The 14072-nt window shown below is 43.6% G+C and overlaps 1 protein-coding gene across 1 annotated transcript in view; it reads left to right on the forward strand.

The window, feature by feature from the left end:
• The first annotated feature begins 7465 nt into the window (after positions 1-7465).
• WDFY1 (WD repeat and FYVE domain containing 1) overlaps positions 7466-14072 on the forward strand; it is a 52317-nt gene continuing 45710 nt past the window's right edge. The window contains exon 1 of the mRNA XM_069466875.1: positions 7466-7625. Within this exon, the coding sequence (XP_069322976.1) occupies positions 7489-7625 (137 nt within the window). The 5' untranslated portion in view covers positions 7466-7488. The remainder of the gene's footprint in view (positions 7626-14072) is intronic.

The raw sequence follows: 14072 nt of genomic DNA on the forward strand, positions 1-14072 counted from the left end.
ATATTTGCATCAAATCAATTGGGTGAATATGGCAAAATAAAAAATAGTTCGTATTCACGAGACTTAGGGCCTCAGAGTTCTGGATGTAGAGGGAAGCGTGAGATTTTGCTAGATGTAGAAGACGCAGAGAGGAGAACAACATTCCATAGCATGTACAAAGGCATTCAGGCAAGAATGGTTATGACGTAGTAAATTCCCCTCCAAAAAGCAAAAACTGCCCCCACCCTTTAATCCCTGTACGTACAGATTGTCTTTCCTGTCTTTAGAGATACTTTTAAGAAATGAGGTTGGGAAATATCACAGTAGAGGATCTTGAGTGCAATGTCTTCACTTTACCTTTGTGATGATTCTGCTCAACCAAGCAATGCTCACATCTGAGTGACAGGGACACCTATTGCAGAAAGAGGAATATTTTATATTTTAAAGTGTTATAAAAATAAGTAAAATAAGTGGAGGTATGAGACCACTATGACTATAATCTTGAAACTTCAAACACTGGTTTTGTTACTGAGCAATCAATAGGCTCACTGTCTGATGCACATAGAAGCCAGTTCCATTGCACCAGCCTTTGACAAAGGAAAAGCTTTATTGCAAGTCTACTAGCAAGAAGACAGGAGGAAACACTCAAATCTGTCTCCCCAAGCTGGGGCTTGAGTCAGGTTTTATAAGTGGAGGGTAATGAGACATGATCTGACTGGATTCTGCCAGGAGGTGACACCAGGGCTCTATCCAGTTGAATTCTGGGTCCTGCCATGTGGTGTCCACATCTCAATTCAGTCCAAGCACTTAGGTCCCTCCTGTGGTTGCATGTGTGGTTGTTGTATTGCATGTGTGGCTCATCTGGGCATGCTCAGGTTACATGACCTTCAACCTGGGGGTTCCATGACAACTGTAAAACAACTCGTGACTTGGTTACGTAAAAGCTGAGTCAGACTGGTTTGGTGTGGTTATATTTTGTTTTGCTTTTTTTTTCTTTTAATAAATAAAGCATTGTAAAATGGTTTGAGCTGCTTGCAATGTGATTGCTATGCTAGCCTTCAGTGCAGACCTTGGCTAAGGCCCAGAGAACAGTATAAAAGAACTCCTGGGAAAACTACTGAACAAGATCACCAAGTCTCCTTTCCTCTCTGGGATGAAACTGTCTCCACATCTTTTGGCAAAGGCCAAGGAGGTGAAGCTTGTCCACAAACAAGAAATCAACGTAGATTCCATTTTCAGTCTATTCCATAGATTTAATATGTTCTGAATGGATAAACATTGATAAGGTATATATAACAACTGCTGAAAGATGCTGATGATTTTTTTAAAAGTATTTCCTCTTGATTAGAGTTAATCAGATTATCACCATTAAAAGTTGTAAATGAAAGAATCTGGATACTGCATGAGAATAAGTTATTCTTTTTGAGACTATCACTTATATTGTTCATATCTATTTTTTAAAAATGCTCAATTACCTAAATATTACATTACAGTTTACATATGTGATGTCATAATCTCAGTGAGTTCTACCAAATAGTCCTCATGACACTGTTAAAAAGAAAAACTTTAGACAAATTAAATTTAACAGAGTTTAATTGAGCAAAGAACAATGAGTCGGGCAGGAAACAGAACCAGAATAGATTTAGAGCGACTCCGGGGCTGCCACACGGTTGGACAACATACATGGACAGAAAAAGGAAAAAGTGACATGTAGAAAATGGAAGTGAGGCACAGAAACAGCTGGATTGGTTACAGCTGGGCAGTTGCCTTGTTTGAACCAGCTTTGAACAGTTGGCTGCCTGTGGTTGGCTGTGACTCGACTACTTGTTAGAAGAGTAGGTTATAGCTATGATTTGATACTGCGTCTAAAAAATAAAAAGAGAACGGGTTACAGGCTGTTTATACATCAAGTTAGGTTACAGCTCACCATGTACAGAGAAACCTTTAGGCCAAACTTAAAATATGTATGGAGACAGCTTTAGGCCAAACTGCATTTGACAATACTATTAAGTATCAGTATGGCAGTAATTGTATCAGTCAGCATCCAATTAAGAAAACAGAACACATACCAGATGGTTCCATGGAATCAATTTAATACAAGGAACTAGTTACAAAGGTGTTAAAAGAACTGAAAGGCATCAGAGGGACCATGGGGTATCCTAGAGATTAGCAATGGCAGGACTGGAGAGGAAAAGGGACTGGACGTCTCCAGATTGCAGGAGTTAGGGGAGCCCAGCATGACTGAAATCGCAGCAGAGACTGCCTCGCAAGGGCTGTGACAAAAGAGGAAGGCAGTATCTGGTGGGAACTGGAGCTGCAGAGGAAATACACTCCCTAAGCAGAGAGAAGGAGAAATACCCTGGTTTCTCCTTTCCTTCTACCTTCCAATCTCCCACCACTGCCTCCACTGTACAAACTTATCAGGAAGACAGTTGGTTAGGGAGTCCAGGAAATGTAGTTTACAGCAGTCAAGCTCCTGCAATATAGATGGAGCAGCTAAGGGTAGAGGGCAGTGGACCTGATTGCAAACAGGCAAGTGACTAGGCTGGCCATTAGGCTCAAAATATCTGAAATATGAAGAGCAAGTCAAGGCCAAATTAGAACATTAACCCATTAAGCTAACATAGCTTAATTTATCCAAAGGTTAAAGGTAGGAACTTTTTGATAAAAGAAAAAATAATGCTACTTATCATTATTATAAACTACCATCTCAAGGAAGTCTAGCACAAGGCAAAGGTATTTAGAGTCAGAGAAGATGATGGAAGAATAGACATTTAGAGACCAAATCCAAGGTAAAGAACCTAAGTTAACAATCATATCTACCACACATAATCTCTGCTTCCTATGTCACCAATAAAAGGTAATACTATTCTTCTTATTTTAGAAATGCAAAGTCTACAGAGACACCAACTAGCTTGCCAAAGATTTCTCTGCTCGTTAGTAGCAAAATTCTCTGACTCTAAAGATTACGCTCTTTTCACAGGTAGGGTAAAGTGACTTGTCTAAGATCACATAGCTGGTAGTCAATTGTAGAACATTATTCATAGATTCCACCTTCTAACTCAGCAGGGCAGCTCAGAAATCAATTATCTCTGTGTACCTAGAGTCCATCAGTTCCAAGAGTCTGTGTTATTGATCTTCTAGTATCACCACTTGATCCCATTCCAATCAGATTTTGCCCCTACCATTCCATGGGGAAACTTTGATTAATCTGCAGCATTTGACACAGTTGACCACCGGCTCCTTTTTAGAACACCTTCTTCCTTTGTCTTCAGGACAACGCATAGTATATCCATTTTCCTCCTACCTTGTGGGGGCTCCTTCCCAGCCTCCTTTCTGGCTCCTCCCTCTCTTCCAGACCTCCAGATGTTTCCAAGGGCTCTGCCTTTGTACCGCTTCTTTATTTACACACATACTCCCTTCTGGACTTCATGTACTCTCATGCAGTAAATAGTCATACTATATACGTATTTTTAAAAAAATCATTTTGTTTTTAAGCACTGATTTTACAAAATGTGGTATAAAGGTGAACTTCACTTAGAATTTGTTCACATAAGTGGCTTTCAAGATATATTACAGCTAAGATGTTTTACGTGCATTTTGGAAGAAATTGCAAAGAAGCAGCTGGTTTTTCTAGAAGCTGGACCGGCTTTACATCTTTTAGGTCTGTCCACTGCCCTTGTGCTAGATGAGAGTTATCCGGATCTTATTGTTCACATTGAACCATTCTGGGCGATGAATCATCTTCTCTGTTTGTAGGACAACTCAAGACATGAGTCCTGTTTAACAGGTAAAGGTAAACTGAGGCAAAACAAAATGTTAGGGTTTATTTGAGTAAACAGAGATTCATGAATTGGACAGCTCCAAACCAGGTGTTTTGGATGCTCCACTGAAGAAGCATAAGAGACAAGCTTTTATAGAGTGAACATAGAAGTTATATAAATAAAGTATTTGATTGGTTACAGTTATAAAGTGGCCTTATTTGGTCTGGAAAGTCCTTAGTCCAATTGTGTTTATTGGCTGCTTCTGATTGGTTGAGGTTCGGTTTTGTTTTCCTTTAATCTAGGCATTTAGAAGAAATAGCACGGGTTAAGTTTCACTTATGTTTCCAAATTAAGCAAGGTTAAGGTCACTTACATGTCTGACTGGTTTTGTCTGTTCAGGGATTCTTCAGCCCTGATTTCCATTTTAATTTACATTAACAGGCCAAAGTCCTGATTAGAATTTTTGAACAACTCATAGTAGATGGCCTCCTTCTCACTTCATTGTGACCATCCTGCTGCCTTGAAGATCAAGTGTAAACTTGGTTCCTCCACTCTGCTGCCAACCAGCGCACATCTGCTGACCCCGCGGACGGCTGCCCAGAACACTGTACCCTATGTGCCTCTAACGCCCAGAGTTATGGCTGCAGCCCAGACCTCTCTAACATTCAGTAGTGCATATAAAACTCCTGAAACTCCTGTATCTGTCTACTCAGCACCTTCAGCATCTTCACTTGGAGACCTAATGGGAATCTCAAGCTTCCTATGTCCAAAACTGAACTCGCCTTCTCTTCCAAACCCGCCCTTCCAACATCATCTGTAGATCAGTAAACAGCAGCTCCGTTTTTCCAGCTGCTCAGCCCACAAATCCTGGTGCCAACTTTTCTCTTTCTTTCATAGTCCAAATCCAACAAATCTCACTGGCTCCACCTTCTAGATAAGTGTAGAATCTGATGCCTTCTCAACACCAGCACCCTTAGAAAGCCACCATCATCTCTCAGCTGCCTTATTTCACTAACTTCCTGACTAATACCTTGCTTCCACTCTTGCCTTTTAAAATTGAAGGCAGAGTAAGCCAGTTTTTTGGCTCAAAACCGTCCTATGGCTTCCCATCTCATTTAAACTGAAAACCAACGTCCTCACAATGGCCTTCAGACTGGGCCTGGTCTGTCTGGTGACTTCTCTGTCCTCATCTCTGTCTGCACTCCCTTACTCACTCTGTTCCAGCCTTGCTGGCTGCCTTTCTATTCCTACAAAACCCCAGGCATGTGCTCACCGCAGGGCCTTAGCATGTGCCATTTCCTCTTCTAGGACAGCACTTTGCTCACATTTCCACCTGGCTTACTCCCTCCTCTCCTTCTTGGCTCAAAATGTCACTTCTGAATGAGGCCTTCACTGGCCACCTGTCTCAGGTTGCATCCTCATCCTCCAGGAGCAGATATGGTGATAGAGATTGGCACACAGGGTATTTACTAGGGATCAATACTCATGAAGGGAGGGGGAGATAACAGGATTAGACAGAGAAGTCAGACATAGTATAGTCCTGACAAAGCCTTGTCCAATCCAGGAGAGTTCTCGAGCAAGTACTGCTCATCAGTAAGTCCTGGTGGTCAGGCCTTTATATTCTTGTCTTGTTCAGTCACTGGATGTGGTCTGCCCTGTGAAGGGCATGACTGAAGCACGGTGGCTCTTAGCAGCTGAGGCAGATCCCGAATGAAGGAGCTGAAGGCTAGAGATTGGCTGCTGACCACTTTTCTTCCTTGAAGGTGGATCTATGCAGTGTGTCTCTGCATGTACTGTACCATTCTGCTTAAAATTGCAACACTACCTATAGTCCCTATCACCCTTCCCTGTTTTACTTTCTCCATAGCATTTAACTTCTAATATACTATATTATTTACTTATTTATTTTGCTTGTTACCTGGCTCCTTCACTGGAATGTAAGTTCTAACAGTAGAGGGATTGCCTCTCTTGAGCACTGCTGCATGTAGAATGACACCCAGCTCATAGCAGGCACTCAAGAAATCTTTGCTGATTAAACAGAGTCGTTCAGTACCCTGCCTAGTCATTATACCGTACAAGCCCTGGAAGAACCATGTCTTATTCTACATGCCAGCATAGGGCTCGTAGTAGGTATACAGTACATGTTTGTTGACTATATGAATAATTAAATCTGTGAATCTGTCATTAACTTCATTATAAGATGTACTAGCACGGCACTGTCAGGTAGAAATATCATGTGAGCCACATCTGTAATTTAAAATTTTTATTAGCCACATTAAAAAATAAGAAACAGGTCATATTAATTTTAGTAGTATCTTATTTAACTTAATATATACAAAATAGTATTTCAACATGTAACCAATATAAAATTAATGAAATATCTTCCATCCTTTTTGTTTTGTACAAAGTCTTTAAAATCCAGTATGTATTTTACACTTATACTATATCTCAATTTGGATCAGCCACATTTCAAGTGCTCCATGTGGACAGTACAGTTCTAGCGCAATTCTACAATTCAGGCATCAGAATAATATATTGGGAGGTGATGGTTGGAGAGGAGAGATCTCTGGAGTCATTGATTTCCTGGGTCCCAATTGTGGCTTACTAGCTGTTGATGTCCCCCAGCCAAAACCACCAGGAACACACCTGTAGTTGAAAAAGTGGGTTGATTGCTTGTTGGAAGGAGAAGGCACACCACAGGGAACTGAGGGGCATCTGGGTAAGAGGATGTTACAATGGACTTATCATAGGATTTGGGCCAGTGTTAGGTGATTTGGGAAGGGGAAGAGGGGATCCCCTCTCTAATGGATGTGTCAGGAAGTGGGTATCATTCTAAGGTTGGATATGTTAATAAATCTTATGTAGACGGAGGAAGACTAGGTAGAGGCTAACGTTGTAATTGGTAAAGAAACAAGCGTTACTCAGATTAGCCAGGATAGGGGGACGTTGGTCATTTTTGTAGTTTGTATAACGTTCACTTTTGGCTGTGTTCAGACACGATTATGGAGTGGTCTTGTCTGACGTTTATGTTTATGCAGCCATCTCCTAGCAACACCAAGGTCTGGCTGAGAACACCAGGCCAGTTCGTGGAGAGCAAGGGCTCATAGCTATGCAACCTCGAGCTAGAGACTGAACTCGGTGGTTGTTTTCCTATCTCTAAAATGGGAATACAATGGCACCTGTTTCTTCGTCTCTTAAGGTTATCAGTATTAAATGAAATAACCTATGCAAAGAAACTGGGATACTGCCTGGTACACAGTCACCGCTCAATGGGTGTCATCTCCTGTAGTTCAAAGATTCTAAGGTGCACCATATTTTTTCCCATTTTAACATTTCCGAAATTAGGGTGTGTATTTCAGCAATGCCTTCTTAGAATGGAGTGTAGCAGCAGTAGTAGTATTTCTGAGGGTTCCGAGGGCTCTGGTTTGGGGCACTAACCCACCAACTGCTCTCCAACTGCTCAGTCCATTCCTGGGTGGAGGACTTTCCTTTTTGTCTTCATCCCCATTTCTGGGCGGGCGCCCTCTGTCGTCCTCTGCCGGCCGCAGAGTTTCAGCGTGCGCGGCTTCCCCAGGCAATACGGGCCGGGCGGCGGCAGCACTCGGGAGCTTACGGCGGCGCGGCGCCCACGCGGCCCCGGCGGCGGGGGGGAAACCGGCACGTCCCCGCCCGCCCGGCCGTCAGCTGATGGGCCTCCCGCCCGGGAGGCCGCCGCCGCCGCCGCCGCCGCCGCCGCCGCGCGAACATGGCGGCCGAGATCCACTCCAGGCCGCAGAGCAGCCGCCCGGTGCTGCTGAGCAAGATCGAGGGGCACCAGGACGCCGTCACTGCCGCGCTGCTCATTCCCAAGGAGGACGGAGTGATCACAGCCAGCGAGGACAGGTAGGGCCGGCAGGTCGGACGTGAGGCCGACGCACAGCGGGGGCGGCCCGCGTACGCAGTGATTGGGTCTGGGGGTGGTGGGGTCCGCGGCCCCGGCCCTTCCGCTTCGGGATGGGGGGGCCGGCGTCCCCGGGATGCGCGACCCGACGGCCCCGCCGCGCCCCTTGTGTCCGCTGGGCTCCCTGATCCCGCCCATGGGTCTTCCCGTCTCGATTCCAGCCGCACCTCTCCGACCCGGGACCCCGTCCCCGCCGCGCCCCTCTACCCCGGGATCATCGTCCCAGCCGCGTTCCTGCAGCCTGGGACCCCATCCCGCCGCTTCTTCCAGCCGGGGACCGTCGTCCCACCGCGCCCCTGCAGCCCGGGACCCCGTCCCCTCTGAGCCATTCCAGTCCGGGACCTTTGCCCCGGTCTGTCCTTTGCGGATTTCTTCTGGCGCTCAGGTGTTTCTTGGCCTTCCCTCCCGGGCCACTTCCCAAGTCGTCTTCTCTGGAAGCCCCTATGACTGGCGGCTGGTCACCGCGGGTCCTGGTACCCAGGATTTACCCCTTGCAGGGAACCTCCAGGGTCTTTCGCTCTCTTCCTTCCCGTTTATTCAGGGGTTTGCACCTCTCTTTCGCACAACACTGGGCCTCTAGATCAGTTATTTTTGCCACAGCTGTTAGAACCGCCTGAACTCTTATTTACTAGTTTTTTGGAAAAGCGATTGATTTTTAAAAAAGACTTAGATGCGTTTATTTTAAAAGGAAATTGTATTTGTGTCTCCACCATTAGGAAAACTAATATTACTTACCATAAACTAGTAACTAAAACATGTTTATCTGTATTCACATAAAGTCTTCTCTTGTACTAAGACGCCTGGCATTGGAAGGCCACTGAACTTTGGGAAACACCGATTTGGTCCAGTGTTCTCATTTTACCCAAGAGGAAACTGAGGCTCGTGGAGGTGAAGCTACTTACTTGAAGTCCCAGAGACACTGGTGAAGCCAGAAATGCAAACCGGGACTGCCCACCAGCTCTCTGGTCTTCCAGGGCTGTGTAATTGGATTGAAGCAATATTGTTTTAAAACTTTAGAATCTTTAAAATCCTGAAGGTTTAAAACTTAATGCCTTTCCAGTGGGAATTTGGAGGAAATGACTGATGTTTATTGAGTGGAACAGTGTTTTGTTGGGATCATGAGTAGTCTTAAATAGTGATATTCCAAAAGTCTAAAGGGTTTTTGGAAGTTGGAAGGTTCTGCTGTTCTCTTGAAGCTGAAGGCACGGTCCAGCCTTTTGTCGTCATGCCTTTTGAAGCAAGTAACACTGAGGGCCTGTCTTGAATGGGAAAAGAAAACCTGAAGCCCCCAGCGCCTGTTTGACCTTTGGATTTTACTTTTGAGTGAACTTATGCCTTTTCCCTCTATTAGGTAATGAGCTTACTGTGAGCAGCCAGTGGCCTGTCCCTGCTGCTTGACATGTAGGTGACCTCAAACTAGGTGGGGAGTGATGGGTAGGACCTGGGCCTGGGTGTGTGAAGCAGGAAGGGAGTGGGAGAGACAGGAGTGCCTGAGACTTAGGGAGAAGATGGGAGTGTCAAAAAGGCAAAGGACAGAATAACGATATGAACACAGATGGAGGCGACACTCTTTAAAAGTTAGCAGTCTTTATTCAGTAAAATATTTTGTTCATGACTCATGCGTGTTGGGTAAATTGCTGAATATCTGAGATTACTGGCCAGGAGCAGTGCTGATAAATGTTTTATGGAAAGTGATTACTAAGCTGCTCTGGGACTGAAACGTTCTGGGGAGCCTCGGATCAGCTTGTTTTTGCTCTTGTGCATCGCTGAGACTGCTGGCCGGGTGCATGACTGGAGTGGGTGAGGGTTGACACCTCAGGTTTCTAATTTGTGTTTCAGGCCCATGGAACTTCCTTGAAGGTAGGACTACCTTTTTAGTATGTGCCACACTTCATGAGATTTAATGAAAGCACATGGCTGTGGGGGTTTGTTTTCACACTGTCATAAATGATGTGTCATACTCATTCAGGCACTTGCTAATTCACTCATTTAGAAATACTGTATTTATGGAGAGCCAGGCCCTGAGAATACAAAAGGCATCAGAAGCCACAGTACCTGCCCTCATGTAACTTCTGATTCCTTGATTTTTATGGCCCGTGACCTGATGACACCAACATATATGTCTGAGGCAGTAGAACACTGACCTCCCTTATTCACTCAAGTATTTATCAGACACTTAACCATGTGCAGGGCCTTTGCTAGATCTGTTGGGTAGAAAGACAGCTGACACCTAAACCACCCTTTCCTGGGGGCTGGACAGTCTAGTGACGAGATGGCCTTATGCACTCAGCTTCCAGGGGTGCTGGGAAGACACAGGAGGAGGATTGGGCTGAGACCGGGGTTCAAGGACAGTTGCCTGGAGGAGGTCATTGGACCGTGTCTTTCTAGATACAGGAGTGGTCCGTAGAAGGAAGGAGGGATGCACATTCGTATTGCAGACAGAGGAAGAGATAGGGGATTTAAAGGGGTAAAGAACCATAAGTATTTGTAGGTGACGGGAGCAAAAGTTGTGTTTGTGGCCATGGCAGGGGAGAGGACTGACAGCTGGAAGGGCCAGTGTCCAGTTTTGGAAAGGCCTTCTCTGTGTGCCACTTTTAGGAATTTGGACTTTATTTTGTAGGCAATGAGGGACCATCAAAGAGTTCAAAGCAAGCAGATGACATGATCAGAATTTGTACTTTAGAAATAACAATAGCTGATCTCTTGAGAGCCCTTTCTTTCTACCAGTACAGTCTCGGACCTATGTGTGTTACTGCAACCAGTCCTTCCCTCCCCGCCATAGGTGGGTACATTCATCTTCCCTTATCAGCAGTTCCAAAATTCAGTACATTCTCAAAGTCAAAAGTGTGTGTGTGTGTGTGTGTGTGTGTGTGTAAATTGGACCTGCAAACTCATCTGGTGCTAAAATTTGACCTGAATGGATGAGACTATTTATAATCTTTATCACTTGCAGTGTGAGTATTCCTCTGTTTCACTGTAGAAATAATAGTGCATTTCATTGCAGATGCTGTCCTAGGTCTTGCTGGGGGTATTATGGAACAAATGGTATGTGCATCACATTGTAATGGCTGTTTGGCAGGTCAGAAAACGGATGCAAAAAAGATGAAGTAAGATCACATAGCCCAAGATCACATAGCTATTAAGTGATAGGACTGACATTTGAACCCAGGGCTGATTCTGAGGTCCTGGTTCTTTCTGCCATGCACCTGGTTTTTCTATACATTTAGAGAAACTGAGTCTGGGCAGTATCAGTCAATAGTTTACTCTGGCAGCAAGTGTAAAATGCTGGGATTCTACCTTTTGCCATGAATCAATTATCCTTCCTTTCTTTCTAGTAGTTTTTGGGGTTTAAAAAAAATGGCTTATACCTTCTCTGTATGATTTTTGCTTTAATGCTCAGAAAAATAATTTTTAACATTTAAAGTAGGGTCCCGCTGAAGTTAATTCATTTTGTAAAAGCCAAAAGCAGTGAAAACTAGCTGGGAGCATTTTCAGAGGAAAAGTGAAAGATATGAAGGTGTTCCTGACGTTAGTGTTCACTTAAGTTTAGGACAGTGATTCTTGACTGGGGGTGATTTTGCCCCCCAGGGGATATTTTGCAATATCTGGAGACAGTTTTGATTGTCACAAATGGGGAATGGGTGCCACTGGCATCTGGGTAGAGGCCAGGGATGCTGTTCAGCATCCTGTAATGCCCCCACAGCGGAGGATTATTGGGCCCCAAGTGTCAATAGTGCTGAGCTTGAAAAACCCCAGTCCAGGTGTAGTATTTGTTTATCTGGTCTCTCTAGAACATGGGTTCCCTGGGCATTCATCAGAATCACCTGGAGGTTTTGTTGAACCCAGGGATTGCTGGGCCCCACCTCCAGTGTTTCTGATTTGGAAGGACAGGTGGGGCCTGAGAGTATGCATTTTTGCCAAGTTTTCAGGTGACGTTGATGCCGATGCTGCAGGTCCGGGGACCACACTTTGCGAAGCCCTGCTCTGCAAGAAGGGAGGGGTATTTATCACTGTGCCTGCCTGTGTAGATCCACCGGGAAAGAATACTATTTATATTTTGTCCTCTTTTTGGTCAGCTTCTGGGATACATATACCTGGGGTCATTCACACATACCCACCTACTTCTGTATAAGCAAACTACATATGACAGAGCTAAATGCAGTCAAAGAGTGTTAAGCAATGTGAAATATCAAACCTTAATTTCGTTACACCTGGAGTCACAGTTAATTAGTGATTTGGGCAGTCTGCGTAGGGGACTGGTTAGAAACCTTCATGGGTTAATGTGTCACGAACGATTAATAGAGAATGATGTCACTCCTTGCACAAAGTCATTTGTATTTTGTTGGAGTAATGAATATCTTGGGCTTTTTAATTTAAACTTAAATTAGTGTTTAAGCGTGAACTAAAAGTACCATTTTTAACTTTAGTTTAAACTGCCTGAACTTTGGAACTAAGAATTTGAACTTTGGAATTTGAGCAAAGTATAAGAATGATAAATTCACGAAGTTCCTATAAAATTGTTGCATCCATAAAGTAGGACTATCTTTCTATTCAGGAAATTGTAAGAAAAAAAATGCCTCCAGTAGCAAGTTTAAGAATTTGAACTACACTGGGGACTTTTCTGGTGGGGGAAACAGAAAATGAGACTCCATTTTTAGAACCCAGCTGAAATGTGATTTGACAGCAGAAACTGACAGGTTTGCTTTTTGGACTCCTCTGCTGTGGACTGCACTGAGAATTTGGAGAGTTGATTGAATGACAGGATTTTTAAAAGGTAAAAACTTTATTAGAAACCCTTATAAATAAGTTAAGGCTGTAGGCCTACTGTCTTCATTTTTGAAAAATAGAGTTAGGAGATGAACATGCTTATACTGTTGCCTCAGGGGCCTGTAGGCCGAGATCGGTTACTGTAGGAAACTCAATTTTGTTTGGCCTAAGTCAAACAAAGACAGCGCTCATGTGTTTTAAACTATTTTAAGATGTTGTACTTAGGTTGGGAAGTAGTAAAGATATTAATAGAAAGCCAACTTTTAAATATTTTTTTAGCATCTTCCATTTTTTATTATGCCAGGTATTTAATATATTTGTTTCCTCTTAGACATTTCTAAGTATATTAATATGGTTTGGGGGAACATTTGTAGATTTACTAATTGTTCATGTGGAAAAAAATCCTAAATAAATGACTTGATTTTTAAGTGTTATGCTTAAGAGGAAACCTGGCATAGCTGAAAGTTGTTTATGCAGAAAACCAGGGTGTTAACTGTTGTATTTTAGTTGTCGTGCAGTGTCTAAAAGTAGATTCTTCAATTTGTGTTGTAAAGTAAACACAAAACTTTATAGGAGTTATAAAGAAGGGAGAAGGCAGGAAGCCTGGGTGGAAATGTGCTTATTCCTCTATTGTTAGATGGGCGCTTCGTTGATACAGTCATTTTCTGTTAATAGCATAGTTTTAAGAACAGAGACTTTGGAGCCAGAATGCCAGTCGTGTGACCTTGGACAAGTTACTTAACCTCTCTGAATCATAGTTTTCACATCCGAAAAATAGTGATAATAGTAGTACCTACCTCACAGGAGTCTTTGAGGTTTAGGTGAGTTAAAGCACATAGAACAGGCCAGGCGCGAGGTGGCTCACATCTATAATCCTAACAGTCTGGGAGGTCGAGGCGGGAGGATCGCTTGAGGTCAGGAGTTTGAGACCAGCCTGAGCAAGAATGAGACCCTGTCTCTACAAAAACTAGAAAAATTAGACCAGGAGCACACACCTGTAGTCCCAGCTACTCGGGAGGCTGAGGCAGGAGGATCTCTTGAGCCCAGGAGTTTGAGGTTGCAGTGAGCTATGGTGAAGCCACTGCAGTCTAGCCCATGCAACTGAGTGAAAGAAACTCTGTCTCAAAAAAAAAAAAAGCACATAGAAGTGTCTGGCACACAGAAAGCACTAAAGCACTATACAAGTGTCAGCTATTAATATTTGCAGTCCCATTTATTTCGCATTTAATTTCTTTAGTCTCATTAAAAGCTAAAGATGTTTCTACTTTATGTGCATGTGTGTGCATGCATATGCGTGTGCATGTGTGAGAATAAAATAAAAATTTTCCTGCTTAAAAATAGGGGAATACCAATTTGGGTGTTACTTACAATCCTGAATTCTTATAACTGTCTTTGAGTCATGCCTTTTCTCTATTTCCATATTTGGTTACTTACAAGTTATGTCAGTCATACTGGTTTCCCTTATAAATCTTTCCCCTGCTGTTTTAGGGGTCCTCAAGACCGGGTTCATTGATTCACTAGAAGGCCTGACACCATAGAGTCATGTGCATGACCGTGATGTATTGCTGCCAAAGGAAACAAAACAAAATCAGGATGTGAGGTGAAATCCAGAGGAAACCAGG

Source organism: Eulemur rufifrons, chromosome 1 (assembly GCF_041146395.1).
Source record: "Eulemur rufifrons isolate Redbay chromosome 1, OSU_ERuf_1, whole genome shotgun sequence".
Lineage (NCBI taxonomy): Eukaryota > Metazoa > Chordata > Mammalia > Primates > Lemuridae > Eulemur > Eulemur rufifrons.